Source organism: Mirounga leonina, unplaced genomic scaffold (assembly GCF_011800145.1).
Source record: "Mirounga leonina isolate KUSES-001 unplaced genomic scaffold, KU_Mleo_1.0 Mir_129, whole genome shotgun sequence".
Taxonomy (NCBI): domain Eukaryota; kingdom Metazoa; phylum Chordata; class Mammalia; order Carnivora; family Phocidae; genus Mirounga; species Mirounga leonina.
This window is the reverse complement of record NW_023270323.1, coordinates 41,895,607-41,917,217: the sequence shown is the minus strand read 5'-3', so window position 1 is coordinate 41,917,217 and position 21,611 is coordinate 41,895,607. Positions and strand designations below refer to the sequence as shown.

General features: G+C 36.0%; 1 protein-coding gene across 5 annotated transcripts in view; it reads right to left on the bottom strand.

The window, feature by feature from the left end:
- Nucleotides 1-691: 691 nt before the first annotated feature.
- Nucleotides 692-21,611, bottom strand: part of NFXL1 (nuclear transcription factor, X-box binding like 1) — a 77,866-nt gene continuing 56,946 nt past the window's right edge. For all 5 annotated transcript variants that reach the window (XM_035005032.1, XM_035005031.1, XM_035005033.1 and 2 more), the window contains exons 19-23: nt 17,974-18,043; nt 11,393-11,497; nt 7,018-7,104; nt 5,314-5,367; nt 692-2,295 (exon numbers count right to left, since the gene is read on the bottom strand). In XM_035005032.1, coding sequence (XP_034860923.1) covers nt 2,122-2,295; nt 5,314-5,367; nt 7,018-7,104; nt 11,393-11,497; nt 17,974-18,043 — 490 coding nt within the window. In that variant the 3' untranslated portion in view covers nt 692-2,121. The remainder of the gene's footprint in view (nt 2,296-5,313; nt 5,368-7,017; nt 7,105-11,392; nt 11,498-17,973; nt 18,044-21,611) is intronic.

Genomic DNA, 21,611 nt, shown 5'->3' with positions numbered 1-21,611 from the left:
GAGCCCAGCCTCAGCAGCACCTCCAGCCTGGGCTGCTCCCAACCCACCTCCCTCCCCTGCCCCTTAGTCTTGTCTCCACCAGCAGCCAGCAGCCAGTCATCTTAAGGACAGCAACTATTCCCCACTGACAACCTTCCAACACTGCCCACTGTGACTGGAATAAACCCTAATTCCTCACAAAGTCTGTGGGGCTTCCGGACTTGGTACCTGCTACTTTCCCTCCCTCATGGACTTTTCCCTCAGATCTTCAAATGGAGGCCATTCAGGTCATAGTTCAGATGTCCCCATCTCAGCGGGATTTCCCAATCTAAAGCTGCTTGTGACCTTTCACCCCCTTTTTCATCACTTTCTGTACCATTTCATTTTTAAACACCACTTATCACACATGAAAGGATGTCTATTTTATTGAGTATCTACTTCCTGCCTGCGATCTTCCGCTCCTTACCAGCTTCCCAAGAGAAAGGATCGGGGTTATCTCTAGTACCTACAAAGTACCTATCACACAGGAAACATATCTGTTGATTAAATAGTGTGTGACTTTAGGTAAATTAATGAAGCAAATAAAAAACAGTAAACAGCTTAACTTATTATTCATTCATTCAATCTCCTCTCTCTGCTCACTAAATTCTTCCCCACAAATTAGAAAGAAAACTAGCCAGAACAGAAGCCCAACAAACAGATAGGAAACAGGCTTCAGGCTTGTTTATTAGGCTGAAATTCTGAGATACATGAAAACAGCTCCCCAGGTAGACACCTAGTTGTTCAGTCTTTAATACTCATTTTAGAGTAAGGAAATGACTTGAGTGTAGCAGCTCTAATTTGGAGCTTCTGAAACACAACCCAGGTACTCTAACACTGAGAAAGGTAAAAAAGAAAAAAATCTGAAGTCAAAACACAAATACCATAATGAAAGGAATGACTGCCCTTTCATTTTAGACACTAGCTAACACTAGATCAAAGAACAGAACATTAAAAATTTTTGCATTAAAGTCAGCAAAGTTTAGAAATCCTTCTTTGTACTTCTGTTTAAAACATACTTCTATACTTTTTAGTGTCTATCAATAATTACGTTTTGCATCAAGTATTAGAGATTTTATACAGTGATATTAACACCTAGCCTAAAATTATAGGCTCCTGACTATAATTTTATTACTATTAGATAATAGTAAATATTCTAGGTTACAAATTTGGTATGAAAAATTTTAATGAAAACATTAATCATACAAAAATTAAATAGCAAAACCATTTAAAATGACAATTCAAACAGATTTGGCTTACTGATATTTCTCTATCAGCTTGTTTTCATAAGAACTGATTACTTCCAGCTGAAATCTACTTACAGGATCATGGTAAGAAGAAATGAGAATAAGTATATAAAGCTCATAAGCCCTGTGCTCAGCATCTATTGCTCATATATACCAGGTTTTTTAATTATTACTTTGAAAAGACACATACAAGTTTTACAAAACATGCCAAACTTCAGTTAAATGCTTCTTACACAAGAAATAGCCACATGTGAGGAATCTAGCCTGGCTTTTTTTAAAAAACAATTATATTTTCCTCTGAGGTACCTACTACATAAAAATTTATTTCAATAACTGATAAAAATTCCTCACTAATAAACCAATTTCTGGAATCTAATTGTATAGCTTCATGTTACAATTTAAGAGGTCTTTTAGAGAATAATTAAAGTACAAAGTTACATGATCAAGAAAAGTACCTTTTAAGAAGTAACGAAAACATTGTGACCTATTCCTTTTGCTGCACATATGGCTCAGTTTCATCTTAATTTTGCAAAAAAAGTTGGTTTGAGATAGGAAGTGAAACAACTATGTTAACACAAGGAAGCACAATGAACAACTGACATGTTACCCGGCCACTGGCTGTGGCTTACGAGATATTTTACAATTTCAGTCATGCTTTTACTATTAAAAATGTTATATTGCCACTTCTAGTACGCTAATTAAGATAAAGCTTAACATTCCGTCCTTTTAACAACAGCTGGAAGAAAATATAGAGATGAATGTGAATAGATATGTTCTACAGTATACACTTCCTAATATTCCAGAATGAACAACTTCTCTAAATCCAATCTGAGGGATATTAACAGATCAAAAATTTTTAAGCCACATCATGGACTATGTACCATGCAAACACTAAAACCACAACTGTACACGCTGGAAGGAGATAATATTTGTATTTCTGCCATAGCGTTAGCTCAACTGCCACTTCATCTTTTTTCCTGTTCTTCTTCCGACGACCTTTCAGTCTGTTTTCAAAAGCCTCCAGTTCAGCCTAAATCAAAAACCAAAACAGTATCATTTTTATTAAATTCAATACATACATTGACTTGAAATTTTCCAGATGAAAATAAATCAATGTGCCAAATGTTTTAATAGTAATGGTATGTAATAAATACAGCGATTTGATTTTTTTAAAAAACTATCCATTACAGACTGTATTCAACAAATTCAGAGTTTAGGTAAGCAGAAAGGGAAATGGGGGAGTAACAAAAGAGATTATTTCAGACCATAAGCCTGACTTTGACATTATTTATTTTTATTTTTATTTATTTACTTATTTTAAGATTTTATTTATTTGTCAGAGAGAGAGAGAGCGCACGCACGAGCACATGCAGGGGGAGCAGCAGGCACATGGAGAAGCAGGCTCTCCACTACACCACGCAAGGAGCCCAACATGATCCCAGGACTCTGGGATCATGACCTGAGCCAAATAGAGACGCTTAACAGACCGAGCCACCCAGGCATCCCTATTTATTTACTTTTAGTTTTTTTTAAAGGTTTTATTTATTTGAGAAAGAGAGAGAGAGCATAAGCTGGGTTGCGGGGGGGGGAGGGACAAGGGAGAGAGAGGGGTAGACTCCCCACTGAGCAGGAAGCTGGATGACAATGATGACCAGGGGGCTTGATCCCAGGGCCCTGAGATCAGGACCTGAGCTGAAGGCAGACGCTTAACCAACTGAGCCACCCAGGCGCCCCTGACACTATTTAAATATACAAACATCTGATTAAATCAGGGTGCCCTAAATATAGACATTAATTTTATACTCCAACACCATTAATCTGTTGGGTTTCTATAATATACAGCTTCTAGCAAGTACTAAGAGATGCCCAGTGAGATAAAAATACCTATAATTCTAGTTTTTTTACAATGCTGATAATAAACATTAATGGCTTGTATGAAAGAAATTCAAGTGAGTAGGGGAAAAAACTTCCAGATTATCTTTATCAAGTATATTTAAAAACAAAGCAGAAATTCTTCAGGGGAAAAACGCTTCATGCTTTAAACAAAATGACAATTTTAGAAAGCAGAATTATATAAAAACTGGTCCTAAAAAAGGATAACTGGATGATACTTATTATAAAATGTGGATTTTTATTCTGTTAAGAAGTTACTTAACTTTATACAGGATAATGTAACATGATATACTACAGTGCATCGTAACTAAAACATGACAGTCATCAACTAAAACATATATATGTAATATCCATGCAAGATTCTGTAATTGTTTATTTAACAGAAGGAAATATAAGTTAACCCTTGAGCAATGCAGGGGTCAGGTGTGCTGACCCCACACACAGTCGAAAATCCACATATAACTTTTGACTCCCCCAAAAGTTAACTACCAACAGCCTACTGTTGACTGGAAGCCTTACCAATAACAGTTGATTAACACATATTTTGTATGTTGTATGTATCATATACTGTGTTCTTACAATAAAGTAAGCTAGAGAAAAGAAAATGTTACTAAGAAAATCATAAGAGAAAATACATTTACAGGACTGTACTATAGACACTGAAAAGAAGCTACACAAAAGTGGACCCGCACAGCTGAAACAGATTAAGCCTGTGTCATTCAAGGGTCAACTGTACAAACTTCAGTTAATATATCCATTACTTTGCCCATAAACCACATTTGAAGATGCCCTAATCCTATACTTAATTTAACACAAAGAAGCATTCTTCAATGAACCAAGATGTCAGAATACTCTCAAGTTGTTGTTGAAATAGAGAACAAGATCAAAATACATTAAAAGCAGCCAAACTTGAGAACTGACACAGTAAAATAACTAATGCTTTAATAATGACCCACAGTCATCATTTATAGTTTAAATTATGTTCCATACACTCTGTTTAAAAGGTCAGTAAATAGGGAATATATTTAAAATTTCCATCCAAATGGTTTATAAAAAAGGGAAGAAGGTTCACCCTAAACTATTCCTAATAAGTTAATCTCCCAGGATTCCAGTCAATCCATGTTTTAGTGTAATAACTCTGATAACTTATTTTGGAATATTCGGCAAATCAACTTTATAGAACCATATAATATCAGAGGTCATTTTAGTCCACCTTTATTGCTACCTAAATTGTTTCCAATGTCCTCCCCCGAAGTCATACAAATTGTAATTTCCTCATTCAAAAGACAACAGTTTGCATATAATATACCCTTCTTGCTAAGTATAAGCATCTCAAAATGCAAACTGACAAATAATTATATGTCACTATTAGAAAGTTAAACCACTCTTTGGAGTATATGACCAATATGGTATTTGAGCAAACAGGATATCAGGAATGTAGTTGTTTTTTGTTTTTTTTTTAAAGATTTTATTTATTTATTTGACAGAGAGAGAGCACAAGTAAGCACAGCGGCAGGCAGAGGGAGAGGGAGAAGCAGGCTCCCTGCTGAGCAGGGAGCCTGATGCGGGGCTCGATCCCAGGACCCTGGGATCATGACCTGAGCCGAAGGCAGATGCTTAACGACTGAGCCACCCAGGCGCCCCCAGGAATGTAGTTATCTCATATATAGCAAAGAACAGATAATAATCTTGCTAATAGGAATCTAAAAGGGAAATAAGGCAATATATTGTTAAAGTAAATGCATTGGTTAGTAAACAACACTCATTTTTACAGACCATCTGCAAGTCAGCAAAACAGAACTCAAATACTTTTAGGTGAGTGAAGAAATGGGCTCCAGGAGATGCCTTAAAACGGATGCTGCCACACTCTAACCCCCATCCACCAACCAAAGGAGGAGCTAAAACTCTTATCAGTAAGGAATGGATGAGCCTGGCAAGGAAGTAAATTTGGGACTATACAAGATTTCACGCCTTTTCAGAGGTTCAGTATACTTGAACTGAAGTGAGTGAGTGGCTAATTTTCATTTTGTAGGAACTATATTATTTTCAGTCCAGGGAACAGTTGACTGGCTCCCGGTTTATCTGTGGAATATACCTTGTGTTTGCATAAAAACTAACAATGATACAAAGAGACATAAATATTTTGTTGAGTTACCTGTTGTCTTCGTTTTTCCTCTTCGAGAGCAGCTTTGGCTTCTGCCTCTTTTATCTGTTTAAAGACATTTAAAAGTGAATTAACATTGTAATCATCAAATTTTATTTAGAATTTTAACATCTTCCCACCCAGGATCCACTAACCCATAACAACTTTTGGTAACTTTATATTGGAAATTACCTAAAGACATGTAAAATGTTACACTGAGGTGTTACCAAGGTTCTAACAGACTGTGAGGTGAGGGGAGGGATAGTGTTGTCCTTTATATAAACATTTCAGCTTAACAACTTAATAGATATGAAATTACAATTCAAAGAATTACAAAACTGCAAAATGAAAGTGTTAAAACTGATTTTTTTCTCTTGAGTTACCATACTAAGTCTACAATAAATTATTAAATACCACTCTTTTTCTAGAGTTGAAATTGACCATTTTCCACAAATGCTCTATCTGGAAGGGAATCCTTAGTGTTAAGTAAAATCAAGAGTTTATTCATTAATTAGATTGATGGAGGGAAATAGTGACACTAGAGGTAACCCAAACAGCAAAGAATTCCAAAATCTTATTTTGTCTTTTTTTTTTTTTTTAAGATTTTATTTATTTATTTGACACAGAGCGAGAAACAGTGAGAGAAGGAATACAAGCAGGGGGAGTGGGAGAGGGAGAAACACGCTTCCTGCAGAGCAGGGAGCCTGATGTGGGGCTCGATCCTGGGACCCTGGGATCATGACCTGAGCCAAAGGCAGATGCTTAATGACTGAGCCACCCAGGCGCCCCTTACTTTGTATTATTTTAACCTAACTTTCAGGAGGCTTACACTAACATTAAGATGAACAACTATGTTCTGGAGCACATATACTAACTGGTAGTACAAGGATGGAAAGAAAATCTAGTACACACTAGACAATAAAGAGCACACTTGGGGATTCAAAATAGGTCTGTAAAACTAGGCTTTCCTGGGGCGCCTGGGTGGCTCAGTTGGTTAAGCGACTGCCTTCGGCTCAGGTCATGATCCTGGAGTCACAGAATCGAGTCCCGCATCAGGCTCCCTGCTCGGCAGGGAGTCTGCTTCTCCCTCTAACCCTCCTCCCTCTCATGCTCTCTGTCTCTCATCTTCTCTCTCTCAAATAAATAAATAAAATCTTTAAAAAAAAAAAAAATACTAGGCTTTCCTGGGGCGCCTGGGTGGCTCAGTCAGTTAAGCATCTGCCTTCAGCTCAGGTCATGATCCCAGGGTCCTGGGATTGAGTGCCACTTCAGGCACCCTGCTCAGCAGGGAGTCTGCTTCTCCCTCTCCTTCCTGCTTATGCTCTCTCTCTCACTCTCTCTTTCAAATAAATAAATAAAAAGTCTTAAAAAAGAAAAAAATAGGCTTTCTTATAAAAGCAAAAAAGATGAGATTTTGAGTTCTTTGTAATAAGCGCATAAAGTAATGCACAAAATAAATAGGAAAAGGCCATTAATTAGCACATTAAAAATGACATTTGGGGCACCTGAGTGGCTCAGCTGGTTAAACATCTGACTCTTGATTTTGTCTCAGGTCATAATCTCAGGGTTGCGAGATCGAGCCCTGTGTCGGTCTCTGCACTCAGTGGGGAGTCTGCTTGAGATTCTCCCTCAACCTCTGTCCCTCCCCCAACCAACCCCGTGCTCGCTCACACTATCTCTCTTTAAAAAAAAAGAAGACATTTAACATGACATTACCTCAGATGCTTTCCGCTTCATTTCCTTGCATGTTGTGTCACATTCTATTGAAATCTGATTTTCACGTACTTTGTTGCACTGCAATTCCTACAAATAAAATGTTTTTTTAAATTTGATTTTAAAAGATTTTTAGAGTCCTCAGAGTCCTAACTGTATGCCATAAAAAAGCAAAATATCTGACAGTTTAAGGTTATGCATATTATTTAAAAGTCATGTTCATGAATATTTAATGATATGGTTACAAGTATTAAATGTCTTGATTCAAACAGTGATCATTCCTTTATTTACTCCTAACTGGAAAAAAGTGAATACCATAAAATTTAAAGCATCCATTTAATAATTATTTACTAAGAGCCACTATCAATTTGGCTTCAATTTCCTTTTCATTCTTTATTTTTCTTTATTGTTTTGTGCTATAAAATGCTCCAGAGTAGTACCACCCAACGCAGCTTTCTGAGACAATAAAAATGTTCTGCATCTGTGCTATTCAAAGGAGGAACATTAACTCCACACGGCTACTGAAAACTCAAAATGTGGCCAGTGAAATCGAGGAAATGTTTACTACTATTTCATGTTGATTCATTAAAATTCAAATTTGGCTGTATGTGTGCCAATAGATACATGCAACTGTGCTCAACATCGTTAATCACCACGGAATGCAAATCTAAACCACAATGAGATAATCAACCCACAATTGTTAGAATAACTATAAGTGAAAAGCCAATAGATAATAAGTGTTGACAAGAATATAGGAAAAAAAAGAAATCTTGTACAGTGTTGGTGGGAATGTAAATTAACATTGCCAGTATGAAAAACAGTATGGAGGCTTCTTAAAAAAATTTCAAATAGATCTAATATAGGTTCTAGCAGTCTTACTCTCAGATATATACCCAGGAAATGAAAAAAGTAAGAAATATCTGTGCTCCAACGTTCACTGCATCATTATTCACAATAGCCAAGATATGGAAACAAGGTATGTGTACATCAGTGGATAAATGGATGAAGAAAATGTGATCTGCCCACCTATCTACCAATAATGGAATAGTATTTAGCCACAAAAAAGAAGGAAATCCTGCCATTTAGAGAACATGGGTGAACATGGAGACAATCAGGTTAAGTAAAATAAGACAGATACAGATAAACAAATACTGTATGATCTTACTAGTATGTGGAATCTAAAAAATTAGAAAAGCTACGAAGGGAATGGAGATTGCCAGGAGCTAGGGGTGAGGTGAAATGTGGAGAAATTGGTCACTGGGTAGAAATTTTCAGTGATAAAATGAGTAAGTTCTGAGGAATCTAATATATGGCATGCTTGCTATAGTTAATAATATTGTATTATATACTTTATATTTGCTAAGAGAGTAGAATGTGTTCTCACCACAAAGAAATGGTAACCAGGTGGTAAATGTTAGCTTGATTGCTGTGATCATTTCACAGTGTGTATGTATACACAATCATCATGTGTTCATTATTTTTTTAAAGATTTTATTTATTTATTTGACAGAGAGAGAGACAGCGAGAGAGGGAACACAAGCAGGGGGAGTGTGAGAAGGAGAAGCAGACTTCCCGCTGAGCAGGGAGCCAATGCAGGGCTCGGTCCCAGGACCCTGGGATCATGACCTGAGCCGAAGGCAGATGCTTAACAACTGAGCCACCCAGGTGCCCCCATGTGTGCATCTTAAATATATACAATTTTTGTCAATTGTGCATCAATAAAGCTAAAAAATATTCAAATAAATAAACAGCAATATGTGGCTAATGGCTACCAACTCATGCAGTTCTAGAGAATTTTCTGGAGAGCTACCAATTTTCCTCTCAACCATTTAATTTTTTAAAAAGTTTTAAAATTTTTTAAAATTGGTCTAAAGTTTATGTTTGCACTTCAATGCCTCCTTAGTCAAACAATAAAAACCTAATCTACTCTTTTCTTGATGATGTGACATCAATCCTATAATCAATTTGTGAACTATTTGAATAAGTGGTCCTTATTTTAAAGTCCTAGAATCTGCTTTTGTAGATGTTTTATCTATCTTTTTATTGCTGCCAGATATCACTTTTGCTCTAAGTGTACCTATCTATATCAAATTCTCCTTTCTTACCAAACTCTCAGATACTATTTTTTTTTAGTTTACATTTACCAGAGTTAAGATGTGTGATCATCAATCCTATGAGCAAAGTACACATACTTTAATGAAAACACTTTATAGCATGGAATTTTATTATTTAGAGGGTTTTTTCCTCAGTTTAGTTCTTCATTTTTGGCTGAGGTTGTTATAAACAGAGTCCTCCAGGGACAGTCCAGACAAAGAAAAAATAACATATACAAACATTAAAGACAAAAATAAATATTGTGTTTGCAGTTAAGTCTATCAGCCTGAAAGAGGGATCCTACCCTTCCTCATTCCAAGGTACTTATCGAGCACCTATTACATGAAAAGCACTTTGCTAGGGACAGGGGATACGATAAGAAAAATAACATAATAATGTGGTAAGTAGTAGCAGCTATTATTTATTAAACATTAACAATCATTGTGCTAAATGCTATATAAGCATTACCTCTTTCATTCCTTTCAATAAATCTACATATAAACTCTATTTTATGGATGAGAAAACAAGGTTACAGACATCCCTAGAATCACAAAGCTTTTAGTCATGAACCTAGAATAAAGAAAACTAAGCAGAAAGAGGATCTAAGTCTTTGCAAGAGAGTCAGGGGAAGGAAGACCTTCCCAAACAAGGAAATGCTTGCACTGAGTACTAGCAGGATTCTAGTAAACGGAACAGTAAAGGGAAAAAACTTGGCATTTTACAGAAAAGAAAGAATGTCTACATTGCCACAGATTAAAAGGGAGTATAGCATATATGTTAGGGCACTTAAGTAACAGAGTCACAGGATGACTGCTGGAGAATGAGAGCGGAGACAAGCAGGCAAAGGTGCCATCATAGATTCTCTTGAATGCCAAGTCTGTATATGCATACATGTTTCTTTTAAATGCATATTTCTTCCCAGAAGTGATGAAGAACCATTGAAGAACTTAGATTAGGGTAATTATGCTTGGAGGCAAGGAAATCTGTTATGAAGCTGTTCTTAAAGTCCAAGAATGAGCTGTTGCCAAAGTTCTAGTGGGTGGCGACCACACTCGGACAGTAACATGAGATGAGAGAAAATTTGAGAGACATCTCAGATTAAAATGGCGTGACCAAGCATTGATTTTCACATAAAGATGGTCCAATTTAGGGGCACCTGGGTGGCTCAAGTAGGTTAAGTGTCTACTCTTGCCTCGGGTCATGGTCCCGGTGTCCTGAGATCAAGTCCCGCGTTGGGCTCCCTGCTCAGCCCTCTGCCCTTCACCCTGCACATGCGTGCACGCTCTCTCTCTCTCTCTCTCAGATAAATAAAATCTTAAAAAATAAATAAATAAATCTTAAAAAAAAAAAAAAAAAGATGGTCCAATTTAAATATCTAAAACCTATGGATTCAACTCCAGAAGAGGTCAGGCCTATACATTTAAATTCAGAAGTTACCTATCCTAGGAAGTGAATAGAAGCTGTGAAAATAAATGAAAAGCAAAGATCCTCAGTAAAAGCAAAAGATTCTCAATAAATATTTGTTGGATGGATGAATACAAGAGTGAATTTAAAGAAAAGAAAAAGACTAGCTTTAGGGGATGACTGTAAGAACATGAAGAAAAAAAGGAGTTGCAACTTTAACCAAGATAGCAAAAATCAGAGGTGGACAGTGTGAACAGGGAAGTCAAGGAAAAGGAGAACTGAAAACAAGACCACCCAGCCACTGACATCGGACAACAGTGAGCCTCTTCCTTTGTAAGCTTAGATGAACGGTGTGCAGTTTGCTTCCGTCGAGCTTTCCAATCATTAGTTTTGCCCTTTTAATCCTCCATTACCTCTATCTTAAAATGAATTCTCTCCAAGTTTGTTATTTTCTAATTTTATAAGGCTATGCATGTGAAGTCTCTTTAAGGCTATGTTTTCACAACTCGATACCGCTGGCAAAAACTGTTTCATAAACAAGAGCAACAAAGGTTAATTCCAGACCATTTCTTAAACCATGAAACTCACTTTATTACTCACATTGTGTTCCTTGTACAAAGACCTCAAAGCTAGAGCATATTGATTCTATCCAAAAAAGGGCACTGAACTTGATTCCAATACAAGACAAAGTTCTTTTATGAATAAATTACAGAAAACTAAATTGCCAAACAAAGCTGATTTTTAAAATATTTACAGAAACAGGCTAACAGTAAAACAATTCTAAAAAATAAGATCTTAAAGGGTAAAAAGCCAAAGAACTACCAAAACACAAAGAAAATTTTTACATAAAAAAGTATTTTCAATAACTTAAAATATTTACCTTTTTTATTCTTTTACAAGGACATCTAAGTTTTACCTTCTGGTTGCAATTAAAGGGACATTCACCAGGATGACACATCTCTTTGCATCTGTGACCACAAGGAAGCTAAAATAAAACCAAAATAAGGCAATCACATATTTACATTCTAGTCAGACTCTGCAAACTCCCCTTCCTCCACAACTATTTTGAGAGAGAGTCTATTACAATAGGGTCAATCAACCCTGGATAATCATCTAATTTTTCAACTTTTTCTTTTAGATATAAATTACTTTAATTACACAGAAATGTTACATATTCTCCCCAGTTCCACTCCAAGAGTGTATCTTGGAGTGGAACATCACTATTATGACTAGTTATAGCCATGTGACTATGTTCTGGCCAATGGAATATAAGATTAAGTGCTTTTGTGCCTTAAAGCATTTCAAGAGCACACATCCAGGTCCTTCCCTTCTCAATGTGCTTTAAATGATGACATTTAGAGCAATAATGGAAACCATGTGTCAAAGAGAAGCAGAGCTGCCTGGCTTACTTGGGTTCCTGGATGAATACGTGGAGCACAGTGACAAAACATCTACCTTCCCCGTATGGTTATATGAGAAAGAAAGAAAACTTCCTTGTCCTTAAGGCACTGTATTGTAATACAACTGCTTAGCCTTTTAATCTAAATCATTTCTCTTTGCTACTATATATCAAAACATATATAGATAGCCAAACGAACTCAGTAACTGCCATGATATCTAGGTGGCTCCTTGTCTTTACTTATTTACTATCTTCTTATCCCAGGCAAGCTTTCAGATGAAACGTTCTGACCCTCTTTGTATTCAAATCTTATCCAAATTTCAAAAAATGGCTTAAATCACCATAGAAGCATGATAGCAGTTTGCCTATATTTGAACAAATAATAGTAATTATGTAAGAAATATATTTCTAAACTATTGTGACATTGTTTGTATGGTCTTAAACTTAAAAAAAATGCTTAGACACCTCAGAGATATCTGTCTCTCCAACCAGACTGGGAATAAAAGATACCACTAGTTACTGGTTAAATTCCAAAGTCAGGCTGCCTGCAACTGAGGGCCAGCTTCCCTGTTTACCAACTGTGAAACCTTGGGCAAGCCCCCCAACTTTTCTGTTCCTCACATATAAAACTGGGAACAGAGTAACAGAATTTTGTATAGCTGTTGCGAGGATTTTATGTGCTTGATATATTTAGCTATTATAAAATATTTAGCTATATAAAATAATAAGTTAGTTGAGGGCAATGGTCTATTTCTTTGTGTCTCTTATACTCATTAACAAAGATACCTTATAAATAGTAGGCATCTTAATAAACATTTGAATTCTCCAACTTTTGATCTTTATGATTCAGTAGATTGATCCTTCCAACTCTTAACTCTACTCACTTTTAAAAAATTCACAAGTTTTTTCCAATGCCTTTAGTGTCTCTCTAGTGTGCAATTAGATTTCTTGTTCTTTCATTTTTAGCTGAGACATTCATACCAAAACTAAATTTGGACATTCAGACTACATTTTCATCAATCCCATCGTAGGGCTGAGCTGCTAGAATGAGTTCCACACTAGCATTCCTGGACCACTTCAGTTTTGTTTCTCTCTACACCTAACGAGGCCCCGAACACTGCTTAATAAGCTCAATATTTATTCACTGTCATATACCTGCCTCACAGGGCTGTTTAAAGTCTTTGTCTCCTCAACTTCATTCCCACCTTCATTCCTGCCAGTGCCTCTAGCCTGACTTCACGAAGAAGACAAACATTCAGCATCAGCTGACAACCTAGCCTCTCTTCTTCTCAAAACATGTCTCTGTAGTCTCTTGTTCCTTCTTTAACCTGTGAGGTAATTACATCAGTCATCTTCTCTAAAAGTAATTAACCACTCTACTTTCAATCAATAATTCCAAAGGGGAAAGTGACTAGGGAAGCCTGTCACAATCAATAAAGATCTTTCTGAAATTACACAGAATCATGGCTATAATGTTCTATCTTTTCAATGTTGGGGGTTGATGAAAAGCTACAAACCACTGGTCTGGATGTTATATCTTTCTGCCTCCTAAAAGACCTCATGGTCACTCTTCACAATTTCACTACCATCTTGAAAGTCTCTCTTGTCTCTAACTGAATCTTCTGCCTTCAAAATGTATCTTTTCTCTGAATACTGCATTTGATCCTGTTACCCCATCTAACAATTCTTCCATGAATCTCCATGCCTTTCACCTTCACTGCTGGTAGAAGATACAGAAGACATAAATTGGGATGGCTACCTGGCTCATCACAATTTTCTCATGGCCATGGCTATGCTATCTGTTCTAGTCCCCTGTCTTTTGCTGCCAATGCCAAGGGAGCCCCTCAACCTAAGGAGATCAATCAGATCTTCTCTCCTGATAATCTGAAAACTAAAAAGAAAGAGGTGGTGGTCTGAACAGTCCTCTCAGTACAGAGCCCCCTGAGCTCCTGCTGGCAAGCCCCTGGGGGCTGCCCAGATTCTGCTCTTCCCAAAGCTGGCTGTACAGCATTTCCTTCAGAGTCTATGAACTGGTCCCCAATATCCTCCAAATATATCTTCTTTTTGTGATAAGTTAATGAAACTGATTACTCTAGCTTACAAGGAGAACTGAAATTCATCCAGAAGTATACTATGCTGGTATCCAATATATGTCCCAGAGACCAAAATATTGCCATTAATCCTGAAAAAGTATTAAAAATCACTAGTAATCAGGAAAATGTAAATTAAAATAACAAAATGTCACAAGACTGGCAAAAATTTAAAACTCTGACAATACCAAGTGTTCACAAGGATATGTCATGACAGGAACTTTAAAACCTGGCAGTAAATTAGAAAATTTACTGATAGTAAATTGTACAACTATTTTGGAAATCAATATGACATTAAGTTGAAATTATACATTCCCTATGACCAAGCAATGGCACCACTATATGCCTAGAGAAATCTATATACACATATACTAGAATGCACAAACAAGAATGTTCATAGCAATATTTTGGAATAAAGTATGAGTCTGGAATTGGAAATAACTCAAATATCTACCCAGAGTAAAGCAAATACAATAAGCCATAGTATACTCGTACAATGGAAACATGACTATAGCCACATGCAATAAACACGACAAACGTAATGAAGAGCAAACTAAGGTCACACAAGTTCATACTTTTGAACTTTTAGTATAAAATTAAGCAAACAAGGTTGTTTCCAAATACAAATATAAGTAGTGACAACCATAAATATAAGCAAGGAAATAGTTACTATAAAAGGCAGATGGAGGTAACAAATAGGATTGGGGCGTGGGGGAAACCACAGCCAGACAGGGACTTTGGTAGACTTCTGAGATGCAACAATACTGTATTTTTTGACCTGGGTGAAGTTATATGGTGTTGACTTTTTAACTATTTGTTAAATTGTCCATGTACGTATTACGTACTTTTGAGTAGGTAGTAATTTCATTGTTTAAAAAAACCAGGTGTGCAAGTATGTGTTATCTCAAAAGCCAGATTATATTCTGAAAGAGCTGAAAAGCAGTTCCAAAGGAAGCTGATTAAAATGCATAATATATAATGACTGTATCTTCATTACAGACTTCACACCAAAAAATAGAGGCTTTTCTAAAACATCCAACCTTGATATTCATTTAAAGATGAGATGTCCTACTCTTTCCACTCAACGTGGGATGGTTTTCTTCTACTCTACTCAGCCCTTAACATCATTCTGCTAACACGTGGGGCATATGTCATTTCAAACACCTTACCAAGAACCAATACTATCTAGTTCAAAATGTCCCATTTTAATCCCAACAATTAAAAAAAGCTTTTTAAAAATAATTATAGAGAGCTTGCAAAACAATACTGTTTATGGATAAATACCCATCCCATCATCACCATAGCTAGCACATATATAGCACTAAGACATTTACATATACTAAGACATTTACATTTAACTCATTAATACTCAGTACTCAGAAGTGAGCAGTATTATTGCCCCCATTTTATACATGAACAATTTTGAGTTACAGACACATTAAATAATTTGCTCAAGTAAAAAGAAGAAAAGCTTCACAGGGATGATAAAACCAAATTCAGAAATAATTTTTAAAAGTAGAATTGTATATGTGGGGCACAGTTTAAAGGTGCAGTTCTTCATGGTATCTTAAATCTTCTTTTTGTTAAATTCAAACCAGTCCAGAAGATATACAGAGTATATATGAGAGCATCAGTGGAGCTAGAAGGATATGTCTATACCACTTCCACAGTTCAGTTTCATTCACATTCAAACAAACATTTACCAACCACCTAATGTGTACAAACAGGGAACAAGGGGCTGGATACAAGGATAAATATGACATAGTGCCTGCCCCCAAGAAATCTATAGTATGGGGAAGGGAGGAGAAAGTAAACAAGAATTTATCAGTACATCAGAATTTATCATAATCCCATACCTTAACTCCAAGTATAAGATACCCACTGCAGATTCAAATGACACAGTTCTTGGTTGATCCTAAGTATGACTTCATTCTATAGCTTAGTGGGTCTCAAAACCGTAATGCCAGACCAACAATATCACTATCACATATAAGATTAGAAATGCAAATTCTTGGGCCCCTACTCCAGGCCCTCAAAATCAGAAACTCTGGGGCAGGGCCCATTAATCTGTTTTAAGAAGCCCTTGAACTGATTGTTTGAGAAGCACTGCTGTAGTCTTAACAATGTCCAGAGGTCATAAACTAGAATAAGTTCTATTAGACACAAGGATATTCACCTGTCCACTCTTAGACTGTTTCGAAATATAACAGCTACTTGGATTGTTCCCAAACTAAGTCTATTTATTTCAAGAGAGCCCAAGGAGACTCTAGCAATACTAGGGCTCCAGATGGGCCTAGAGTCCAAAAATCATGAGCATGGAAAACTAATTTTTATATAAACAGTGATCACTCATCTAGTCCCACCAAATGTCGTAACATTATCACAACTGAATCATAGCCAAGGAAATGCTAAACTGCAAATTAGCAATCCCTGAATTTAATTTTGTTATTTCGAAATACAATCTCATACCAAGTTACTGAATCATTAAAAATGTAACATTCTCAACCACTTATTACCTGGAATCTGAATTTGGACAGAAGAAAATTTATTTTAACAAGGAAGAAGTCAGGATTTGAAGAAATCAGAAAATTAAATTAGAAATATCCCAATGCCCTTAGTTTCACTTATATAATAAAGACAGGGTTCTTAAAATAATCATTTATTGCTTGAAATGGTCTCCCTTTTAATAATCTTACATAACTTTTAAAATACTCAATTCAATTTCCAATAGTTCTTAAACAGAAATCCATAAAAAGCATCCAAAGTTTTAGTTAAAACAGGAAAAAACGAAAGAAGACAAAACCAGAGAGGGAGACAAACCATAAGAGACTCTTAATCTCAGGAAACAAACTGAGGGTTGCTGGAATAAAGGGGTGTGGGAGGGATGGGGTGGCTGAATGATGGACATTGGGGAGGGTATTTGCTATGGTGAGCACTGTGAATTGTGTAAGACTGATGAACCACAGACCTGTACCCCTGAAACAAATAATACATTATATGTTATTAAAAAAAAAGGAAATATTGTTAACAAAAAGGCATATTATGCATTAATTTCTATTTTTATTTAATCAAAGAGAATGACTACTATATTTAAGGCTTTGTCATCATCTCTCCCTGACTCTAAAGAGGATGAGAGATAAGTGCATAAAGACAAAGAATTAAAATTAAAGTGTTACTGTTAGTACATCTGTAAGTCAAAAGGATTTCCTTTATAAATGTCCAACCAAATCAAATCACTGTCACTGCCGCATCTCCAACAACAAAGGAAATACTCTGACTTTTAAACTGACCAATTATTAAAAATAAATAAATAAATAAATAAATAAATAAATTGACCAATCACAGATAGACCACTTTGGTTTCCAAATTATCACCAAGATAAATCACCAGTGAGGTTTTTTTTTACAACTTTATACTCTGAACAATTTTTCTAAACTATTTTTGATACTTTCAGTACAAATACAATGCATATACAAGCATCAGAATCTTTAAAAATAAAACTTTATATATAAGTGCTTTATATTAATTCAAGATAATAATGAACCTTAAAGTTCACACACACACACACACACACACACACAAATATGCTTTTTAAATATCCTACTATGGATTTACTGCCTAACTGCCTATGACCCACACAGTTCTTTACCTATTTATATTCTAAGGGATGGAGGGGTAAGCATTAGGTCAATACTTTATCATATAAAGTATATAAGCCATCTTTAAAACTGCTTTTAAAAAAATCTTCAAAGAGTCATTCCTAGTTCTAATACCCCAAAATTTCATAAAGAGATGTACATCTACAGTTAGTATATATTACATTTTTATAGACATCAATCACATTTTCCTCTCTGGACCCACATTTCTAGCAGGTTCAAAAAAGACCCAAAATAAGAAGACCAAGAAGAAAAGAGAAAATCCAGAGAAACAATGCCCAAGAAATACAACTTAAAAGGTTCTATTAAAGCTTACCTCTTTAGGACACTGATTTTTGCAACAACTAAGGAGGTTCTTTTCATTTACATCAGCTTTGGTTATCTTTCTAAAAATAAGAGGAAGTTGTGATGACATTCAAACCAAAGTCCATTTTATAGCATAATCTCTCTAAAAATAATTTCCAACATATCCATAAAATTGTTTTATTTCATTTTTTCTTGAAAAGTATTTTAATTGTGTATCATCTGTAACAACTGTCTTCAAATTACTTACCTGGTCTGATAACTGAAACCTTCCAGCCCTTTATCTATTACCAATAAATCAAATGTCAAAAGGGCAATCACTGCAAAAAGGAAGTATAAAACACAAAATATCACCTGTGCCTGGCCTTTAATAGGTCCTGCTATTAAGGGGTCCCTGGGTGGCTCAGTCCCTTAAGCATCTGACTCTTGATTTTGGCTCAGGTCATGATCTCCAGGTGAGGGAATCAAGCCTCAAATGGGGCTCCACGCTCAGCCCAGAGTCTGCTGGAAATTCTCTCTCCCTCTACCCCTTCCCCTGCGTGCCCTCATGCACTCTCTCTCTCAAATAAATGGGTAATTTTTTTTTAAATTTATTCATTTGAGACACAGAGATACAAAGAGAGAGAATATGAGCAGGTGGAGCAGTAGAGGGAGGGGAAGAAGCAGGCCCCCCGCTGAGCAGGGAGCCCGATGCAGGGCTCCATCCCAGGACCCTGGGACCATGACCTGAGCCGAAGGCAGACGCTTAACCATCTGAGCCACCCAGGTGGCCCTAAATGGATAAAATCTAAAAAAAAAAAAATTTCATATTATCTTCCCCTGTAGAGCAATCATTATTCATAACTATCACCTTCCTAAAGCTTCTACATAAAAGATTAAAAACTAATGATTCAATATATTACTTAAAAAATGACACAGAAAATGCTCACCCAGATTTTTTTTTAATTTTTATTTAAATTCCAATTAGTTACATAAATTGTAATATTAGTTTCAGGTGTACAATATCATGATTCCACACTTCCATACAACACCCGGTGCTCATCACAACAAGTGCCCTCCTTAATCCCCATCACCTGTTTCACCCATCCCCCCCCCAAACACCTCCCCTCTGGTAACCAGCAGTTTGTTCTCTATAGTTAAGAGTCTTGTTTCTTGGTTTGCCTCTCTCTTTTTTTCCCTATGCTTGTTTGTTTTGTTTCTTAAAGAACAACAACAAAAAATTACTTCGAATTGAAGAATTTAGTAAGCTTATTTTAGGAAAGCTTTTTTGGTTTGTAAGCTATCAATGTTAGAAATGGATTCATTTTAGACTTGATCATTTTAGATCAGTCTGTGTGCTTTTCTATTTGCTTGGTGGGCAATTCAGGAAAAGTCACAAACACCAAGGAATAAAACTACTTTGTCACAGACAGTTGAATATAATCACAATAGACCCTGCATGTCAGTAACTAGTGACATCCTTAAGATCCCTATCACATGTAGGTCAGTATTCTCTTCCCATTATCTTTCTTCTACTTTTGATTCTTTCTTTTCCTGCTTTTATTTCCCTTTATTAGACATAACTGCCAAAATATACCATAAGTTTAGCCTAACTAACATCAAAACTATTACCTTAAGTATATGTATAAATTAACATAAATGTACTCTAAGGTAACATATGCAATTTTCTTAGCAAAAATTCACTTAATAATATCACAAAGTCTTTATACTGGCTCTATTAAAAGTCCTATTTTCATTCTTACAGGTATGGTGCTCACCTCTGAAATTTCTTTTTTTTTTAAAGATTTTATTTCTTTGAGAGAGAGAGAGAGAGCACAAGCAGGAGGAGTAGAGGAGGGAGAAGCAGGCTCCCCACTGAGCAAGGAGCCCACTGCGGGACTCAATCCTTGGACTCAATCCTGGGACTCTGGGATCATGACCTGAGCCAACAGCAGATGCTTAACCAACTCAGCCACCCAGGCACCCCAGCTCACCTCTGAACTTAAGAAACTTAAGACTTAATATCATTTTGTTCTTTTCACTTTATAATTAGGAATCAACTAATTTTCCAACACCTGTATCTCTTATATCTAATTTCTATAGAAGAAATTACATGAAGCAGAGAAGAACTAAAAAGGTAATATGAAATAATTCACTGAATTGAAAGTAAATGAAATTATCATAATGAATACTGAGTCTGAAGAATTCTCTATAAATACATACACTTCATGTTTTTGGAGGCCTTTTAAAAACAGATTTATTAAGGTATGATGCAGAACACAATAATGTACACATTTGAAGTGGAAAATCTGGTAAGATTTGACATATGTTTACACCTATGAAACCATCACCACAATCAAGATAATGGACATACCCATCACCCTCAAAAGTTTCCTGTGTCCCTTTGGAATATCTTTATTTTGCCCATCACCTGATAGGCAACCACTGATACGCTTTTTGTTGTATAGATTAGCTTCCATTTTCAAGAATTTTACATAATCAAATCATAGAGCATTAGTCTTTTTTGTTTGGCTTCTTTCACTGAAATCTTGAGATTTCACATTTTGAGGTTCATTCATGATATTGCAAATAACAAGTTTATTTTTATTGCTGAATTTATTCCATTGTATGGATATACTACCATTTGTTTGTTTGTTTATTTTAAAGATTTTATTTCTTTATTTGGCAGAGAGAGACACAGGGAGACAGGGAACACAAGCAGGGGGAGTGGGAGAGGGAGAAGCAGGCTTCCCACTGAGCAGGGAGCCCGATGCGGGGCTTGATCCCAGGACCCCGCGATCATGACCTGAGCCGAAGGCAGATGCTTAACAACTGAGCCACCCAGGCACCCCCTATCACTTGTTTATTCACCTGCTGTTGGACATTTGGGTTATTTCCAGTTTTGGGTTATTACATATGAAAATATTATGAACATTCATGTACAAATCTTGTATGGACATACATTTCTCTTGGTTAAGTACCTAGGAATAGAATAGTTGTATCATATGGCAGGCAGACGTATAACTTTTTAAGAAACTGCTAAACCTTTTTCCAAGTGGCTGTTTCATTTTACATTCATATTAGCAGTGTATGAGTTCTAATTCTTCCATATCTTCTCCAACACTTAATACTGTCAGTCTTTTGTCTTTTTTTTTGTCTTTTTAATTTTAGCCATGCTAACAGGTACGTAGTTGTATCTTACCATGATTTTTTTAGTTTTTATTTAAATTCCAATTAATGTACAGTGTAATACTAGTTTCAGGTGTACAATATAGTGATTCAATACTTTCATACAACACCTAGTGCTCATCACAAGTGTACTCCTTAATCCCCATCACCTATTTCACCCATCCCCCCACCCACTTCCCTTTAGTAACCATCAGTTTGTTCTCTATAGTTAAGACTCTGTTTCTTGGTTTACCACTTGCTTTTTTCCCCCCCTTTGCTTGTTTTCTATCTTAAATTCCATATGAGTGAAATCATGGTATTTGTCTTTGTCTGACTGACTTATCTCACTTTGCATAATACTCTCTACCTCCAACCATGTCATTGCAAATGGCAAGATTTCTTTCTTTTTTATGGCTGAGTAATATTCCATTGTATATACATATACATCTTCACCCATTCATCAGTTGATTGACATTTGGGCTGTTTCTATAATTTAGCTATTGT